This window comes from Zonotrichia leucophrys, chromosome 2 (assembly GCF_028769735.1).
Source record: "Zonotrichia leucophrys gambelii isolate GWCS_2022_RI chromosome 2, RI_Zleu_2.0, whole genome shotgun sequence".
Classification (NCBI taxonomy): Eukaryota; Metazoa; Chordata; class Aves; order Passeriformes; family Passerellidae; genus Zonotrichia; species Zonotrichia leucophrys.
Genome location: NC_088171.1, coordinates 17,689,044 through 17,709,086, shown reverse-complemented (window position 1 = coordinate 17,709,086; position 20,043 = coordinate 17,689,044). Strand labels below are relative to the sequence as shown.

General features: G+C 39.0%; 1 protein-coding gene across 6 annotated transcripts in view; it reads left to right on the top strand.

The window, feature by feature from the left end:
* MYO3A (myosin IIIA) overlaps positions 1–20,043 on the top strand; it is a 137,176-nt gene that overhangs the window by 99,100 nt on the left and 18,033 nt on the right. For 5 of the 6 annotated variants that reach the window (XM_064704088.1, XM_064704084.1, XM_064704085.1 and 2 more), the window contains 12 exons: positions 2,042–2,195; positions 3,413–3,501; positions 4,668–4,797; positions 7,155–7,234; positions 7,370–7,411; positions 7,848–7,925; positions 10,808–11,013; positions 13,148–13,259; positions 13,879–14,041; positions 14,683–14,769; positions 17,884–18,007; positions 18,869–19,775. In XM_064704088.1, coding sequence (XP_064560158.1) covers positions 2,042–2,195; positions 3,413–3,501; positions 4,668–4,797; positions 7,155–7,234; positions 7,370–7,411; positions 7,848–7,925; positions 10,808–11,013; positions 13,148–13,259; positions 13,879–14,041; positions 14,683–14,769; positions 17,884–18,007; positions 18,869–19,775 — 2,172 coding nt within the window. The remainder of the gene's footprint in view (positions 1–2,041; positions 2,196–3,412; positions 3,502–4,667; positions 4,798–7,154; positions 7,235–7,369; positions 7,412–7,847; positions 7,926–10,807; positions 11,014–13,147; positions 13,260–13,878; positions 14,042–14,682; positions 14,770–17,883; positions 18,008–18,868; positions 19,776–20,043) is intronic. The other variant, XM_064704087.1, reaches the window with a different exon arrangement.

Here is a 20,043-nt window from a genome sequence, read left to right as displayed (position 1 = left end):
TGTTATGGCATGGTAGTAAGCTGCTAAGAGTCCCTTTCTTTTTGAAGGAGAAAAATTTATTCAGCTCTCTAAACCAACCTCTCTCACAAGTATTTGAAGTTGGAAACAGTTTATGACTAGAAAACAAAAGTTTATGGTTGAGGATGTCCAAGTGTCACAGAAACGCTCTCCTCTGACAGACCATCCTGAGCAGTCTCTTCCCCTTGCCCCCTTGATAAGGGCACTCCAGATAATCCTGAGCAGTAACATCTGGTTCCATGAACATCTGTGTGTCAGTGTAGCTGTAGCCCTCAGTTAAACTGCCCTTACTCCCATAACTCTCTGGGAGATAACACAGACTCATTCTCTTTCTGCCACCAGCTCCTACAGGTATATAATTAACTTCTCACCTATATCTGTGATACATTTATTACTCCCCTGTCTTGTCCTGCTACTCAGGTCATTGATTACATTAAAAAGCAAAACTCCACCTGTCCAGTGCTTCAGGGGAGACACGAATGAGGTTAATGTTATTTGTCTCAAAGGAGGAGTCCTCATGGGGCTGTAGGTGAGATTCTTGTGTGGCATACAAGCTGAATTATAACCTATCCTTAGATGAAGAGTGTCCTGGGAAATTACATCAATCTGGATACTGGAAGGGTTTAGATATATATTTCATGTCCTCTTTCAAATGGATCAGCAGATTTTTATTTGTGCTTGTATTTTTAGAGCAGTCTTATTGATTTTATGCCTTTGTTGTTTCTCTGAGATTAAGAGGTATGAAACAGATGCTTTTCCATTGTATATGAAAGTGAACTTCTTTTTTAAATGCTCAATGTGTTGTCTTCTTCACTCATTCAGACTCAAGTGAATGACACATAAGGAGAGGCCTTCCAAGGTTAGAGGTCTTTGAACTCATTAATGTTAGCCATCATTCATTTTTGTGACACTCTTCTCATAATGGATTCAGGATGGCAAAACTGTGATGTTAACACCATACATGAATACAACACTTATAAAGTCTATCCTTTGGCAGAGGGATGATTTAAAGTTGATTAAAAGCTCTGTGTTTCACAGTACAAGCTGCACAGGACTGAAGGGATCCCTGGCACAAACAGCAGAATTGTGTGGTAGAAAACTGCTATTGCTTTACCTAATTCCAGCAAAAATAATGGGGGGTGGTAGTCCCTAGAGCAACTTTCTCTTGGTAAATCTGCAACTGTCCTCTGCCTTCTAAAGGATTAAAGAAGGTCATTCTTGTATTCTCCAGCTATAATCTAAATTATAGTAAAGATAAAACCATTGCAACATGCTGTGGACGCTTTTGGGTTTTGGTTTTTTTCTTAGTCTGGGAGGAATCCAGATATTTGCAGCCTTCAGGAAAAAACAGCCAGACCAAACCAAATAAAAAAAGCAAACAAAGTCCGCCCCACTAGCTTTTCTGCTGTTTTTAAATCTTGCTGAATACTTTTCCCTAGTTTCTTAAAATGAATGAGAATGTGTTAGAAGCAAATCTGAGGCAATTTATTCAATTCTGAGGAAGTATGTACCCAATTCTTTAATTTTTAGAAAGTATGTGCACCTTTCTTCTCCACTTAAGAATTTTTCCAGGTGTTTGGGGAGGATGATCAAACAAGTAAAGGCACTGGAACCTGTCATCACTTCTGTAAATCTTAGCCATCACTTGGATCTGAGCAATGAGTAGCAATGAGTTGGGAATGTAAATATAGCTCTAAATGGTTAAGAAATTTTCTACATTTCAGGCCAGGGAAATAAATAGACCCTGAGATCTCTATTTGCAAACAATATACTTTATCTTCTTCAACTCTCTTTAATTCTTGCTATTCCTCTAAAGTACCAAATATGCCATAGGAGTACTGAACTTACATATTCAAAACCAAAATCCCAGCTGACATTTATTTCTGCAAAACCTTGATGGCTTTAACCCTGAGGCGCACTCTCTCAATGCAGTTTTAATTTGCTACAATTGACAGTTTGTGAATTATTTTCTGAAGAGGTTCTGTGTACACAGACAAAGCATGCCTTCTCTTTCTTGCTGCAGAATGAATACCTTTATGAAGGTGTTGATGCAAGAGTTATAGAATATGAGGACAACAGGCCCCTCCTGGACATGTTCCTGCAGAAACCAATGGGTTTATTGTCTCTGCTGGATGAGGAAAGTCGATTCCCACAAGCAACAGATCAGACACTTGTAGGTAAGTATATGGTTCATTTCACAGTTTTGCAGCTTGTCTTCTGTTCAGTTCCTGTTTGGCACGTACCGTTCAGGCTACATGCTAGTTATGCTTTTAGTGAGCCCCCATTTCTGTGTCTCAGGGTGTTTTAGGGAGATATCCATGCTGGGATGGTTGTGTCCTTGAAGTTCATAGGGAAACATCAAGAGTACAAATGAACCTAAGCTGCTGATCCAGCTTTGAAGTTCTCCCACCTTTAGGAATTTTTTGCTGCAGAGCTTGAAGAGTAAAGATCAAACTGAGTTAAAACTCTAGGTTCATAGACCAAGAGTTTGCAAAGTTCAGTCATGCTCAGCTGAGATTTTTGATGAGCAATATTTGAGCAAGAAGTTTAATACTTTTGGAGAGTAATGACTGCAAACATGCTTCAGTGACTTTTAGCAAATTATGCTTTCTGAGTGTTTTCTATTCACAAATTAAAATTAAAACACCTAAAGTCATTGTAATTCAGATCCTGAATATTTCAGTGCTGTTGAGTAGCTGCAATTACCATTGACTTCATTATTTCAGTGGTATTTCTATGCAGATAAATCCTGGTTTTACTCATTTTTGAATGTACAAAGTGTCAAATTAGAATTTTAGCCAACACCCAATCCAAAAACCTAATAACATCCAGTAACAATGCCCATGTTAAAGCAATTATATGAGCTTGTTGTACTTTTATCCTCATGCTTTTTAGTCTACAGTACAGAAGCATTTAATCAGTGAATGTTTCTTCACAACTCCTCAAGGAATCTGTAGGAAAGATTTCTGCATTGTTTCATATATGTAGATAAAAATCTTGGAAAGGTAAGGCCTGGAAGTGTTCAAAACGTGTGGATGTGGCACCTGGGGACTTGCCTTAGTGGTGAACAGAGTGGTGATGGATGGTGGTGGTTGGACTCAATGATCTTAGACATCTTTTCCTACCTTAATGATTCTATGATTCCATGATTTTCTGAGGTCACACATTAAAAAATTGGAACAAAGTAAGTAACTTGTCCAAGAGCTCCCATATTCTCTATCCAGTGTCTTTTGTTACAAGACCATTATGGTATCTCTGTCCTTGAAAACATCAGTGTCTGTTTTGTGCCTCTGCATTGGCTGAGAAGTCAGGAAATCTCCTTGGAGGGAAACAGCTTCAGAAGAGAATGATTGTATAGCAACTCCAGTAAGATAAGCTATGTGTTTCCTTTCAGAAAAATTTGAAGATAATTTGAAATCAAAGTATTTTTGGAGACCCAAAAGAGTAGATCTAACCTTTGGAATTTATCATTATGCAGGAAAGGTAAGACACTTGATGATGTTAGTTGGGGATTGTGGAATGGTAGGACTGGAAGGAAGTAGAAGAGATCATCTGGGTTGATTGTCAACTGCTGTGTCTTCAGTCCAGACATGGGAATGTTGGCAGTGCCTTACATATCAAAAGTAGATCAGCTGATGGAAAATACCTTACCCCTTCAAGAGCTATAAAGAGCCTCTCGTAACTCCTCTGGACCTCATCTCCAGCTGAGTTGCATTTCACTAGCAGATCATAACTCACTGCAAGGAGTGGAAAGCCAGGTGTCCCTCTACCATTCCTGTTACCAGCCATTGAAGATGGGGAATTACACCAGTGCCCCATCAATGTTTAAAAACTCCTTCATTAGGAAGTTTCTTCTGCTGTCCAACTTATGTCTCCATTGCTGCCATGTAAATTCATTACCTCTAGTCCCGCTTACTGGGGAACTGAAGAAAAAATTATTTCCTCTTTACAAGGTATTTTGTCATTTAAGACTGTTGCTGAGTTGTTCTGTGATGGGTTTTTCTAAATATTATGTCCCAGTACTTTCTACTCTTGACAGGTCAGGTTTTCTTGTGAATCTCTTAGACCATCAAGATACATCCCTGAAGCTACATTTTGAATTAGGCACTCCATTCTTGGCATTTTTAGAGAGATTTCAGTTGCCAATATGCAGTTTGTGATTCTGAAAACTTCCTCTACAATTAATACAGAAATCCCTGGAAGGAGTGTTAAGTCCTGGGTCCAGTACAGCATAATATGAATAGCACAGAGAGATTGTACAGTCATATGGGTAATGCTGTGTGATGTGGTCGAAATCAAGTGCATTGTTAATTGGGCATCAGCACATGTACAGGTGTAAAGGAGGACTGCAATACACTTGTCCTGGTGATAAATCCACACAGGTTAAAACTACTACCTGCATTAGGAAAAAAAAAATGTTTCAAGCTACTTTGGAATTATAGATTTGCTTTTAGTGATTTGCATCATATCTCAGTATTGGAAAGGTGGAACTTTCAGTGATCAAAAAAGTAGACTAGAAGTGAGAGTGAGCCTGATGGCTGAAAAACTATTTGTAAATCTTGTTATAGTAAAAGCCCTATTCCTGAAAGCTTAAATTTACAATTACTTTTGAAAATCCAAAAAGATGTATAAATGCACTTTTTAAACAGGTTCTATATAATGCAAGTGGATTCCTAGCCAAAAACAGAGATACTCTGCCAGCTGATATTGTGCTGCTGCTGCGATCATCTGAAAACAACCTGACACGACAGCTGGTAACTCACCCTCTCACAAAAACAGGTATTGCTGTGTGCTGATCTTCTTAGTTTTCTCCAGTTCATGCTGACTACTGCTAGGTTTCATATGAACACTCATTGATGACTTTATACACTTTGTGGCTTCACTTTCCAACCATGGAATCTATACTGAATGGAGCTGCAGCCATCTCAAGCTGCAGGGGAGATATTGGTCTGGTCAAGTGCCAAGTGGTAGAGACTTCTTTCAGGGTCCTGTCTTCAGGGTGGGGGATCAAGACAGGGAGCTGAGGACTGAACAGGAAGGATCAGGTAAGTCACTGGCCTGTTTTAGACAGGGCATATATAAATTGCCTCAGTGCAATTTATCTCTAAGTGGTAGAGAGCGAAGGTTGGGGCTCCTAACATCTGTTGCAAAGACTGAGAAGACACTCCTCCATTTTCAGTCTTAGAGTTCTTTACAATAGGTAACCGATGGGGTCCTTGTAGTAAGCTCTTCCTGAAGAAATTTGTAAGTAGAGGTGGAGGAATAAAATTGGCTCTACAGAAGTTACTCCTAAATTGCACCTTGTTTGAACTATGTCCTTGCAAAGTGTCCTGCCTTCCACTGCAGGATGATGGGTAAGTCTCCTTACAACCAAGTTGTTATTGTGTTGTAGTACTCCCTGTGTGATGTCATTGATGCCATACAGTAAGTACTTTACAACATTACTTTCTTGTACAATTACATGGGAGACATATTTCTGGCAGAACAGAAAAACTAAATTGGAAGAGCCTAATGGAAATGAAAATGTTATCATAACTTACAGAAGCTGAGGTTTTGGCAAGGCTTCTGTTCTTTACAAAGGGAGCTTTGCTACTAGAATGAAAAATTTGGTCTTGGAATTTTATTTTAAGTGAGTGTTCCTGGAAAAGCACAGAGCTCAATGCCCTTGCCTGAACTTTTTGACTTGTTGATATTTGCTAATATACTAAACTATAATTTCCATAGATTCCAAGTAAGCATCCAAATAGTTCCAAGAACTGATCCCAAGTCTTTATGTTTTGCAAGATAACTCTGAAGGCTGTTTTAGTCTTCTTGTTAAATATTGTGAAACTGCATGTAGCATTTCAAAACTGACTCAAATCTTCCAGCTACAGCCAACTAAAAGTTAGGTTTCTGATCTGTGTTATTTATCTAGAATCAGAGTAATTGCAGAGAATTACCCAAAGTCCAACCCATCTTGCCTATCTCAGGTGTTTCTCTTGGGATAGGAAAAATCTCCTCTGAAGGTGTCTCTCCTCACTGAATATATCAGGGATCCTGTAGACATCTCACTTTCAGATAGCTAAAGTTAGCTGTGAGTAATCCTCTCTTTTTCCTTCCCACCCTGTGGCATTCAGCTGAACCCCATGGAAGTTTAGGCCTTGGTATCATCACATAATACCAGGTGCATTACCATGACACATATTTGCATCTCTTATCCACCTCTTCCTGATAGTAGCTGAGCACAGGGAGATACAGGCTCTCTCAGGGGAGAGGGAGATCCCAGAGGTGTTATGTTATTAGCAGAAGCGGTGGCAGCATGCAGCAATGTTTAGAGTTTATCAACACAGAGAGACATGATGGAAAGCTCAGCAGAATTTTCATTATTCCTTGAAAAGACTAAGTCTGTGTAAAGCATGTCAATGCACCTAGTCCTTCAATGTCGTAATGAAGGTATTGCTTGGCTTAGAGTTCTAGAGTTAGAGCTTTAAGACTTTGTGCTAGTTAACCAAACAGAGCCAGTGAACAGTAGCTGAAACATTCCCACAGGGCTGCTTATTCTGATTAATGGTTAGAATGCCTCCCTGGGACAGTTTTAGTCCATGTGAGCTATTAGCCTTCCAGGAATACTGAGCCACACTTCAGAGAAAGGACAGGCCAGTGATGGTTTCCAGCAAGTTCTGTGATACAATCTTATTTTTACCAGGGGTTGAAAGCGAAGTAAAGAGTAGAGTTTAGGTGCATAAACTGGAGCCATGTCACTTTTCCTCAGGGCCAGAGAAGGGTATTAGCACATTTTTCTTTAATATGTAGCATTAGAACTAGAATAGTACAGTAAGATTCTTAGGGTAAAACCACAAGGATGCTCTAAGATGTATCTATGTTACCTTCTACAGTAGTCTGTCTGTTTATTTTTTTATCTAGCAGATGATGTGTGAGCTGAAGGAGAAAAAAACATGTTCTGTGTTCATGCAACTTCTTCAGAGCTCATTCCATCCCAAGGGTTAAAGGGGAAATGAGGACACACTCTGAAAAAGTCAATGACCTTTGTAATCATATGGTTGCACTGGGGGCATGAATAGGGTGGGTCAGAATCATTCTTAGTTTAGATGAGATGTCAGCACTTTGGTAGGTTACTTTCTTTCATCTTCCCATAGGTAACCTGGCACACACCAAAAGCAAAACTACAATCAGTTATCAAATGTGGACCTCCCAAAAATCAATCAGTCATACAAAGGTAAGAAAATTGATTTTGTGATTCTGCATTGAAGCCTAACTTAAACTAGAAAGGCAGTAGCTGTTTTGGTATTGAAAGTAAGTGAGTAACCCCTTCCTTGGTTTTTCTCCCTCTTCTATTTTCTTTTCTGTTTAGCTGGATATCTTTGTGTTGTGCAATTCATATTCCTTCCGTGAGGTAAAAACCTAACATTTCCCTTCTTTCTGGCTATAGTTTTATAACAACTTTAGGGGGAAAAAATTTATTATTTCCCAGCTGTACTGTAGCAAAAAGAGAAAATATTGGTGTGGAATATAGCCACATTTCTTAGAAAACTATCAAATTAACAATGATGATGAAATAACAGACAGGACCTCAGACATTGTTCAGTTATTTGTGGCAGTTATTAGATGCTCTGTTACCAACTTGTGCCCTTTGTGTGTGTGAATATTTGTGTATTGTGTAGCAAAGTGTTGGTGTAACTGATTTGTGCTAGTGATCATGCTGTAACTTTTGCTGTTTAGAATACTTTTTAAATTATTTATGTTCTCTGAGGGATGCTTTCTTGTGGCATTGGAAAGGGCACTGCGGGCTAACTAGAGATAAAAAGTTAATTTTTTCTTCATCTTTATAGAATGAAGCAGGAGATACTGGACATCATCCAAGAGAAACAACCAGCATGAAAACACAGACAGTTGCTTCTTATTTTAGAGTAAGATATCAGATCTTTTAATACATACTTCTGGAGTACAAAAAAATGTTTATTCTTTTACTTTTTGAAATGCACCTGTTGAGTTAGACTCAGTAGTGATCCATTTTAGAGTTTGTGAACTGCATATATGATGCAGCAGTCTGTGCAGTACAAATACCTCGAGAAGATTGTGATGTTTCATCTTTAACTGTAGTTGATTACACAGCCACATTGCTGTCATGATGATGTATGATGATCGATATTAATCTTTCACTTGCTTGTTTTTCTACCAAAGAAGATAAAGGGAGATTGGACATTAGTGGTATAGCATTTCTTAAGAGTTTAAGAAAGAGGGCAAAGCAGGAGCTCCAGAGAAAGTTCTTGATGGTCACTGCACAGAGGCTGCCCAGAGCTCATCCCTGTGGCTCCTTCAGCAGTGCTCTGGATCTTCCCAAGCCCTGGCTCTGCTACTGGTCCTAAAATAGCAAATAGCAGTGAAGAGCACCTGAAGTGGCACACAGAGTTGGTTCTGCTCTGAATTTCCAACTCTTGTTTAGTCATCTCTCCCAGCAAACCATAAAGTGGCTGAGGGAGTGTTCATGGTGAATTTAGTGCACAGCTCAAAGGAATGCCAAGTTTGCTGATGACACTAAATTGAGAGGAGCTGCCAGCTTCTTGAGAGCAGAGAGGCCCTGCAGAGAGACCTCAACAAATCATATGACAATTCAGAAAGACAATGGCCAAATTCTGCACCTGGGATGAGGTAGCCCTGATTGTGTGTAGAGACTGGGGAATGAGAGGCTGGTGAGCAGTGCCACAGAACAACATCTGGGGGTCCTGGTCCATGGCAAGCAGGAATCTGAGCCAGCAGTTCCCTGGCAGCCAGGGGGGCCAACCCTGTCCTAGGGAGCATCAGGCACAGCATGGCCAGCAGGGCAAGGCAGGGATTGTCCTGCTCTGCTCTGCCTCAAGTGCTGGGGGCAGTTCTGGGTGCCACAATGTAAGAAAGAGATTAAACTGTTAGAGTCCACAGGAGGGCCATGAGGATGGTGAAGGTCTGGAGGGGAGCCCTATGAGAAGCAGCTGAAGTCACTTGGTCTGTCCAGCCTGGAGAATGGGAGGCTGAGGGGAGACCTCACTGGGACCTTCAACATCCTCACGAGGGGAAGAGGAAGGGCAGACACTGATCTCTTCACTCTCGTGACCAGTGACCGGACATAAGGGAAGGGCACCAAGCTGAATCAGGGAAGGTCTATGTTGGATATTAGGAAAAGGTTCCTCACCCAGAAGGTGGCTGGGCCCTGGAACTGGCTCTCCAAGGAAACAGCCACAGCACCAGCCTGGCAGAGTTCCAGGAGTGTTTGGACAATACTCTCAGGCACATCGTGCGATTCTTGGGGTGTCCTGCACAGGGCCAGGAGTTCAACTTGATGATCTTGATGAGTTCCTTCCAAGTCAATATATTCTATGATTTTATGGCCTGTAGGAGTTCACTTACATCTATGTCAGAACAATGAGGAGCCAGATCTTTTTTTAGATACAGTTGCACAGCTTTGTGGACTGTGAAGGATAATTTCAGTTTAGGTACCACAGTTGTCGAAAGCTATATACTGTTCGAATATTCTAGATGGAAAAAAAATACTGAATCTCATTCAAATTAATGTCTATGATTCAGTGCATTATCAGCACTTCTAGCATCAGAGGCTGCAAATGAGTTAATTATGTTTACACTTTTCTGATACTATTTTCTGCCATGGACATCCTTGCTTAGATCATGATAGCTAATGCTCTTAAATGAAAATCCACCCTTCAGCCCCACTGGTTTACTCATACACAGAAATCTATGGGTGACTGAGAAAAACATATGCCACCTCAGACTGCATGGAAAAAAAGATATCCATTAGCGTGTCCTACTTGTTTGTGTTCATTTGGCACACTGGTGATGGAGCTAATTAAGCACTTTGCTGTATGGCGCAGCTTCTGTCCAGAACGGAATTGCACATTTTAATAGGAAACATATGGCTCTTGACGTCCTACACTGGTTTCATGTAACCAACCTACTGCTGAGCTGCATTACCTCCTGGCTGTCTCTTTCTGTTGAGTCAGGTTGAATCTTGAGGAATGAGCATCTTCATTTGTGTATTAATTTGATCCTCCCATGAAGCAGTCTTTCAAAACACCAGTCGAGGTTGTTTACAGTCAGATTCCCCTCAGCTGGCATGGAGAGGCTGCATCCCCTCTGCTAGGCTGGTACTTTGGGGAGGTGGGAAAATTGCAGCTTTGGATTTGTGATCTAGCTTTGTCCTCCTTGGAAGTTTCCTCTTGGCAGGGCAGTTACTGTATCACCATCAGTCGATGCAATGAACAGGACACACCAAGATCAGAGCAGTTCAACCAGCCCTTCTTCTGGGGTAGCCTTGGTTTCCTCCAGTGAAGGAATTGAAATATTTACTGGCTTGCTGCTGTTCCACTTCCCATCCATAGATGGATTATTTACTCTCTGGTGAACATGGGTCTTCAAATAGGTGACAACAATAAAAAGAAAAATGGCTGTAATTACTTAGCAAAGCTCCAAGATAAGCAAGTAAATGTGAGTGTAAGTATTCTGTCATATGTTGGACATCATGGAAATCTGTGAGAATGTCCTGGATGAAATTTGGTACATTTATTTGGAATCAGTATTTCTCACAAGTAGTATAAACTAGTAGAAGCTTTTCTAGCTTAGAAAAGCTAGAATTTTTTGGGGGTCATTTACTTCATCTACTCTTAAACTATCAGCCTAATGACATGTATATGGTTTTGGACATGATTCTGATCATATGAAATAAAATTTCAACTACACATGGCCCTAAATACCAGTTTCATAAGTATGCTGGTGACAGATCTCTTGTTATTTTTTGCAGTATTCTCTGATGGATTTGCTATCCAAAATGGTCGTTGGCCAGCCCCATTTTGTCAGGTGCATCAAGCCCAACAACGACCGTCAGGCAAACAAGTTTGACAAAGAGAAAGTGTTGGTTCAGCTGCGTTACACAGGAATCCTGGAGACAGCACGGATCCGCAGGCAGGGTTACTCACACCGTATACTCTTCGCTAACTTCATAAAACGGTAACATCAACGTGAAGAAGCTATTTTCTCTCCTACTGTTGCCAGCCAGTGCTTGCTAAACACCAGCATTGTTTTTGGCATGGTCTTTGAAAATAAATACAAAGACATTTCCTGTGACAAAGAAGGTTATATACAGAATGACCAAGAGTAGTTCAGGCACAAGATTAGTAACCTCTTTTTGATGGGTAGGGAAAGATGATGAATCACAGAATGATTTCTGTGATTCAGGCTCTCTGACCATTTGGGTAGAAATTTACTTGCTTATACTCTGCAAATTTCTTCAAGGACTTAAGTATTAGAAATGCATTACTTCAAATCAAAGCCAAGAATTTGCAGCCACAGCATCCAAGGAACACCACAATTTCTCTAGCTCCCAAGTTTCAGCACTGTGCAACATCTGCTTGTGCAAGGGTAGATGATCATTTGGGATTCCTAGTCTAGGGCTGAAAGTTTATTGAGTGCAATAAACTGCATAGTGTTGTTTAAAATATAATTCATAATATTAGTCACTTCTGTTAAGAAGCAGAGTAATGAACTCAGTGTGGTATTATTCCTTTAGCTACCTTCTTCCTCCACCCCAAAAATCTGTACTTCTCTCTTACAAATAAAGACCCTGAGTATTTGACTCAGTCAGAACAGAGTTGTATGGAACAGAGATCAAAACTAGGAAGAAGTAAGCATCACCTATTTGGACAGAAGCACTTAAAAGAAATAGTGCACTAGAAAGAGACAGCTAGCAGCAGAGTGCTGCAGGTGCATGAGATGAGAGGGCAACAGCAAAGTGATGTTTTTAAAGCCCTGTTTCTGGAAAAAATAATCCTGGAACTGTTGCTGTTTTGGAAGAATGCAGCTTTTAGAAGAGTGCAGCATGGAAAGAGATAATTATCACTACATGATGTGCTGTAACTTTTGGTAACAGATTTTTATTTAAAAAAATCCCAAACTTAACTGTTCAAGTAACATAGATGAAAGCAATAAACATAATGGAGTAGGTCTCTAGAGACTGTGCCCCTGATTACAGTGAGACTGTGCAGATCACTCCCACTGAGGATGTGGCCCTCTAAGGAAAAATAATTTTTATTAAATCTATGTCTTATTTTGGGTTTGGGTTTTTTTAGTAGTTGAGAGTTACAGGTAGACCTGAGATAATGGCATCATTATTTGGTTGTAATAAAAATATGCCAGTTCATTGTGTTTTACAAAAAGAAAAAAAGGGAACTGTAGGTGGTAATGAAGAAATCGACATTGTCTTTTTTATTATTCCATGAGCAAACTGTTACCATCATTTAAAGCTGGTAAACCCAGGCTTTGTGTTTAAAGGCTGAATAACAAGAAAACCAGAATGTACTGTCAGGAAGCACATATAATTAATGTAATTTTCTTAAATTAAAAAAGCCAAGATAGATATGGTTCATTTTGTTATAGAGCATTTTGGAAAGTCCTGGAACAAACATTTTCTATCCAGCAGCTGAGCTGGTGTATCACAGGTAATTTTTATGAGTGAGCATCGTGACCTCTTTTCCTAGTCAGAATTAATTCTGAGTAATGAGTTTGCTAGATTAAGTGCTTACAGATGATGTGTCACAATGGCACTTACATGTTCCAAAAGGATCTGCAAAACTGATTCCAAGGAGCTAACAAGAGCTGGGATTCATCTCAGCATCTATTCAGATATTAAGTATCTCAAAGGCAGATGGTCTAGCACATGAGACAAGATAGGAAATTTTCGTGACATTTCTAAATATAAAATAATACAATTTAGACAGAAAAGTTTTTAAAATATTTTTATTTTATTTTTATATTGCCACTGAAATCACTTTCACAGTATGTAGTGAGCAGGAATGAAATTATGTAGTGCTGTTCTACTTGGGTTGAATTCTTTTTAAAAAGCTTCTGGTGTTGGTATAGAATTAAAAAGCCCTCCAGGATGTGTAATATGTCACTCATCCACTTTTGATTGAGTTTCTTAGTACTGTGTATAAATAACTGCACTTTCTTTCATATGCTGTTTTGGCTTTTTCAGTGCTATGTTTTCTTTCATGCAATTGTTTTTATTACTTAAAAGCATGGTTTAAATGTGTTTGCATGTATTATCCTCCATTATTCAAACAAAGAATCATGCATTTGTCTTTAGGTATTATCTCATCTGTTACAAAACAAATGATGATCCTCCAGTCAGCCCGGAGACCTGTGCTGCCATCTTGGAAAAAGCCCACCTTGACAACTGGGTTCTTGGAAAAACTAAAGTAATTTTCTAATAAACTGTACCTTCTTCATTCTAGTATGCCATTGTTAACACATTAAACAATTTGTTTTCTCACCCATTTGGTTGGAGTAGCTGTTGGTCTCTACTCTTTTTAAAATGCAAAGTCCTTAATACACACCAGGAATGTGTTGGCAACCCTTGTTCTGGATTCATTTTTCAGGACATATGCGAGTTTCATGCTTGATAAAAACAATTTAGCAAATAAACTATCCTTTATGTTTAAAATTGGGAAACGAAGAAATTGAAGGATCCAGATTTGGGTCATCATTAGATTTGTGAGGTTAACAAAACTGTCAGCCTTGTAGTTTTGAAAACAGATTTATAGTTACAGCCTGAAGGTTTGCACTAGAACTTTAAAAAATCTTGCCATAAAAAAAATAATATGCAGAGACTGATGAAAGATGCTGAAGAGAAGAGTAAGGTAAACTAATATCCCAAACAATGAAAATGTTATCTCTAAGAATTATCGTTTAGGTACTACAACTGAAAGGTCTGCTCATCATTTGAAACCAGCTTGTAACTCTTGCTGATGTTAAATGGATCGAGTGAATAAAGGGCAGGGAAGGTAAATAAAACTTCTGTTTGTTTCTCTTTTTAAGGTATTCCTCAAATACTATCATGTGGAGCAGCTGAATTTAATGCGGAAGGAGACAGTTGACATGATTATTTTGATTCAAGCTTATGTCAGAGGGTGGCTGGGTTCCAGGAGATACAAAAAGATAAAGGAACAAAGGGAACAAAGTGCTATTAAAATACAGTCAGGTAATAGCTTTAAAACATTTAACATTTTGCTTAAAGCTAGTGCATGTGTACAGTTGATCAATGAATGTGCATGCTGGATATGGATTTTGGTTTTTTTCTGCTGTTACATTTGACAAAATATCTTATACTTGGTCATATCTGTTCTTATGAAAAAAATTTCTTTTAAACAGGTTATGACAATCTCTTTACTGAAATTACATTTATCAGTGTTATATTTAAAAGGCAATTTTAAGAATGGAAGGATGTGATTGCACAGATGATACTCTTATTAATAATATTCTGGCATGCACTGACAAGGTTGTATAATGTAATAATGAAAATAAAATACATTAACTGTCCTAGATAATAAGGCCAATTACCCTGTTGATGGAGGCATCAACTGATTTTTTTAATACTTTCAAACATAATCTTATTTTACATTCTGATTATCTTGTGGTTAATATTCATTTGTTTCATAATAACTTTATTAACCAGAAAGTGTATTTTTATGTAGATTTACTATTTGTGCTTGTTTGCCATGTTTTCTGAAACATAAAGCCTGTAAAATATTTATGAATATTTTAATAGAGGTCTGTAATTCCAGAATATTTTTATTCATTTTGTACCTAGTGGATTACCTAGTTTTTAACATCTCTTTTCAGCTTACAGGGGGTATGTTGCTCGTAAAGAATACAAAAATGCAAAGCATAATAAAAAAGTGGAAGAATATATGATCAAATTTCAAGCAAGTAAGAGTTGTTTGCTTTCTTGGCTTTTAATGTGTTATCCATACACAGTGTGTTGACCCAGATTCTCACTATACTGATTGACTATGCTCATTTGCACGTTCTGAGATATAACTTATCTATTGTGTGTCTATATACAGTGGCTGAAATCTATTCTGTTACCTGTTCCTCAGAGTGATTTAGGCATTTTCCACTGCTATGAAGTGGGATGCTCAGATTCCACAGCAAACCTTGTCACTCCTAGTCTGAGTACTACAGCTGCCCAGCTGTGGGTGTTGTTGAATCCCACACAACGCTGTCTGCATATCATGAATGTATGTGTGCTGCTCAATTAGGAACTGGGTTTGTTCTGTATCAGTAATGGTTATATTTAGGAAGACTGCAAGCTGTAAATTCACTGATGTCTTTCTTGCCATGGCTTTGTTTCTCCTTTGCAGCCATAATGACCCTGGGCCCAGATGTTGCTATGGGACACCCCTTTTTCCTCCCTGTACTTTGGTCTCCCCTGTCCCTGCAGAGACATCCCCAAGCTAGACACAGTCTAGGCAGCTCTGAAATCAGGAGCAGTACAGGTGGAGAGACATGGGACTGAAGCCAGGTTGGATCTGAGAAATCTCTGAGCAATCCCATCTAGTGGAAGGTATCCCTGCCCATGGCAGCAGGATTGGAACTAGATGATCTTTAGGATCCCTTCCATCCCAAGCCATTCTATGATTTTATGATTCTATAAAAACAGCTGGCACAAATCTGCACAACATTTTCAGTAATTACAAAGATGGCAACCCAAATATAATCTAGTGTTGCCAGTACTCAGGCTGTCTAGACTTAAACAACCTCAGATATGCCTTCATGAGTATATAACACCACCAGTGTTGGTTTTTGTCATTGTCAGATGCATTCGTTAATGGCACTGGACCAGTGTGTACTGAAGATCACTTCACTGCAGTTGATAGAACTTCATCAGTATAGAAAACAATCTAAAACCAGCATAAAATCCAGTAGCGTGCCAAAAATTATTACATATCTGAATGCAGCCAATTATATTAGTATATTTAGCAAATGCAAAAGTATAAACTTACCATTTTACTCTGTTAATGTCCCAAATGTTTCTTTTTGTCCACCTTCTTTCATGTCTTGCATCTCAACTTCTTCAGTGCACAAGAAGCCAAAGCTCAAACGAAGTTCATTTTTACTTAGCTATCTCCATTTCCCCCCCATTTATTTCTAAAGCAATACAAAACTTCTCTTCCAGTTTGAAAACAAAGTTTAGATAGCAACTATAACATTACAAACTTCCCAGAAAACCTCAAAAGTGAACCAGAATAGTCTAAAAAGACTAGATGCAGCTTATATTGCCATGCTTGATTTGTTTCAAAACTACTCCTGTTGAGTTGCTTTTATATGAAAGTGGAAAGATAATTGTCTCAGAAGTCCAGGAAACTCAAGAAGTATTCCAAGTGCTTTACAATTTCCACTTTTCTAAGGCTCTGTCAGACTGCAATATAAGATCCAACTGTGCTACTTCCAATAAATATTTGTGTTTCTTTGTTATATCCAGTTAAATTCAGTTTTTGCTACATCCAGTTACCAAGGTGTAATTTATGCCCATTTTATATGGTCCTTCTTACATCGATTGACTGCACCTAGTGGAGCCCAGGCTGGTCTAAGTTATGAGTGGGGAATGCTAGAGCACATAAAACTTAGCACTAAGTTATATGAATGTGTTGGAACAGACTGCTAATGCTCCCTTCTTATTTTCGAGTGAGCTTGACCTTTTCACTGTGATGCAAAACACTCTCAGCAGAGTTGAAGAAAGAGTCCCATATATACCATGTCCACAGGATATTTAAGTCACCTGAATCCACTATCCCCATACTCCTGGTACTGCATTTGGAATTAAACAGAAATATTTTGACAAAACACTATGTTATTTTTATTTTGCCAGGGATTAACGGATTTGTCCAAATCCCTAATTGCAGATTTGTCCAAATCACAGCACTGTGGAGACTGTGCCAGTTCCCATTAGGAAATTATTTGCAAGTTCAAAAGTTTTTGAAGCAAGATTCTGAATGCAATTCAGTTTCTGATTAGGACACTTCAGTGTAGATGTCTAAATGTGATCTAGGTGTCTAAACTACTGTTATAGTCAGTAGAGCCTAGGGTTTGATTAATTTTATTCAAAATCAGCAAATGCTCAGCTCATTTGCCCTCATACTGATATCTAGTGTCATTCGAGGTGCCCTGGTTATCTGGTCTGGCCTCCAGCTCTCTTTCACCAGGTATAGCCAACATTTCCTGTCCAGAAAGTCCCATCTGTCCCGCTCTTTCCGCCAGCTCCATGTGGATGCCTTGCTATCCTGGAGCACTTCAGATGGCACCAGATACCAACATGCTGGCAACTGCATCCAGGCCCCAGTGACCGTCAGCACCTATGGGGCCCAGGGAAGACCCATGTTTGAGTCCTTATTTCTGGTTCAAACCAGAAAATTACCCTTGTGCCTCCCACAAAGCACTGGTAGGGAGTTTCTCTGCCACGGTGCACCTGGTTACTGTGGAGCTTAGCACATCTTTCATGCTGAGCATTTGCATTTTGAATAATCACTCTTTGCAGGAGGAGCACGAGCTAAGTCTTCTGTAACTGCTGAGCTATAAAATTCTCAGTTTCTCTCTGACTTATTGAATGTTCAGCTAATTCCAAGCCTGTGCCAGTTGACAGCCTGGTAATCTCTATAGGCTGATAATCAGGCATTTCCCGTGGAAATGAAAGACAGAGTCAAATCAATTGCCTGAATCAGGCAAAGCAGGTACATTAAGCTCAGCGTACTGTGTTGTAGAGGCCCTTGTATAGCTCTCTGCTTCTGTTTTATTCTGCATCTTCCTATATTTTCTTTTGAAGAAAGAGTTTGTTTGTATCCTCATGTAGAATGGATACAGCTTTCTGAAATCTCAAAAAGGTTTTATGGGAATCATTTCAGATGAAACATAATCATAATAGGCACCCTGCTCTGTATTTCCTTATTAGCTTTTGTTTAATGCTGTTAGTATTTGACTGTCTGAAATGTATGTGGCACCCATTGCTTGTTGCCTAAGGTTGTTTTGCATTACAATTTGTATCAGTTGCCAGAGGATACTTACTCAGGAAGAAGAGAAAAGAACTAACTGAAACAAGAAGCAAAGCAGCAACAACAATTCAGTCTCACTACAGGGGATATAAGGAGAGGAAGGACTTCAAAAGCAGGAGGTAGTGCTATTTTCACTTATGTCACTCAAACGTGTCCCTTTCCAGTAATTACAGCACTGAATAACAATATTATAAGATAAGAGTGAAGAAAATTAGGATTATTCTAGATATGTATGCAGAAGTAATGTATATTTATGTGAAGGTTTTTAATGGAAGTAGCCAATTTTCTTATCTTTTCAAGCGCAAGGAATAAAGGCACATTTAGGAGAAAGATCAACAATACTGTACCTGCCTGTAATGTTAATGTAACCTATAGATGAGTCTCTTTGGAATTAGCTTATAATAAAAAAATGTTCAGACAAGAATGAGATAGATATCTGCAAGGAACTGTTCTTGTTTTAAGACACTGTTCAAGATAAGCAAAGGTGATGACAGAGGAAACACAGAATACCTTTAGGATTGTGTGTATATATACATTCTTGAAATGCTAAGAGGTTTATGCCTTATGTTTCTGTTAACATTTAAATTAATACTTTACTGTTCTATCTTATTATTTATTAATTCTTTACTGTTTTACACAACCTAGAGTCTCTTCCTGGCAATTTTCCATTAATTTTAACAGGGATGTCCCTTTTTACTTAAGAGATGATGGTGTTGATGATAATAATATTATCCCTTTTCACTTTAAGAGATACTACTACTACTACAACTATTACTACTACTACTAATAATAATAATAATAGTAATATAACAACAGAAAATGCTATCTTTAATTCCAGCTATATGCACTAAATCTTTCCCATGTTGCAGTTTATCAAATTGCTAGTTTGTATACAAATACCACCAAAGGTAGTTGTAAAGTTGTCTCTATTCTTCATCTCCTTCAGCTGTAATTTTTGCCCAAAACTCTGTTCCATTCAGGGAATCACTTAGAAAGCAAGAAATTGAAAATGCAACCACTAGCATGAAGGAAAATGATGAACAACTTCAAGATCGTGAAGAAAGTCCAACTGAGAGTGCCCTCCCTAGAACAGAAGAAGCAGCTGCCATAGCAGAGGATGAATTATCTGCTGTGGAATTCCTTGAAGCACAACTGCAGCCAGCTCAAAATGATACACTGGAAGAAATAGCAAGTGAGGAGACTCAAGATGAATCTGATGCTGTCACTGACAGCAAGTGCTGTGGGTACAGTGACACAGGGAATGGAGAGGGGCAACAGCAAACATCTAGTGAAGGAGAGGCAGCTCCTGTGAAGCAGAACCTGGCAGTAGAAGAGGTTAGTGAAGGTGAAGAACAGGACTCTTTGGAAGAGTTACCCAGAAAATCTTCTGTCAAAACCTCAGCTGAACCTAGATTCCAGCAAGAGCAAGATAATCAAGATACACTCAGTGCAGACTTGCAAAATCAAGAATCTGCTGTGGTCCAGCCCAGAACCGACAGGGATGTGGAAAGAAACTACCTAAAGTGTGAAGCAGTGATGCCTACAGGAGCTAAAGGAATCACAAGGAAAGAGTCACTGAGAAGAGGCTCATGGAAGCAAGCTGAGGCAGAAAATCAAGATTCAGAAGACAAAGAGAAGGCAGCAGTAGTAATTCAGAGCAATTACCGGGGTTACAGAAGGAGAGGACAACTCAGAAAAGAAGGGAAACTACCGTGCAAAAGTCAAGAGAAAACAATAAAGGAGCCAACAGAAGCAATACAGGTTCAAAATAACAATCCCCAAACAACAAAAGGTAGGGAAAGCACCAGTACAGAGGTTGAAGACTCTAAGACACTGAAGGGAGACTCAGAGAAAGAGGCTTGTGATTTGGCAGCCTTTTCACGACAGGTAAGAAGCTTGTAAGCAATGTAGGTGGAACATAATACTCTGAGCAGTGACAGAATGGCAAAATTATTTTATGGACTTCTATGGCACTAAGGTTTTGCTCTCTCAACTAAGACAGAGATTTTGTAATGTGTGTTCTATGAAAATGCATATTTTGGTTTGCAAGTGAAAACATTCTTTTCAGGAAGGAGGAAAAGTCAGAGTACTGGCAAAAATAATGTTAATCTGATTTAAATTAAATGCAGAAGCTTTGCCTTCCAAATGTTTGTTT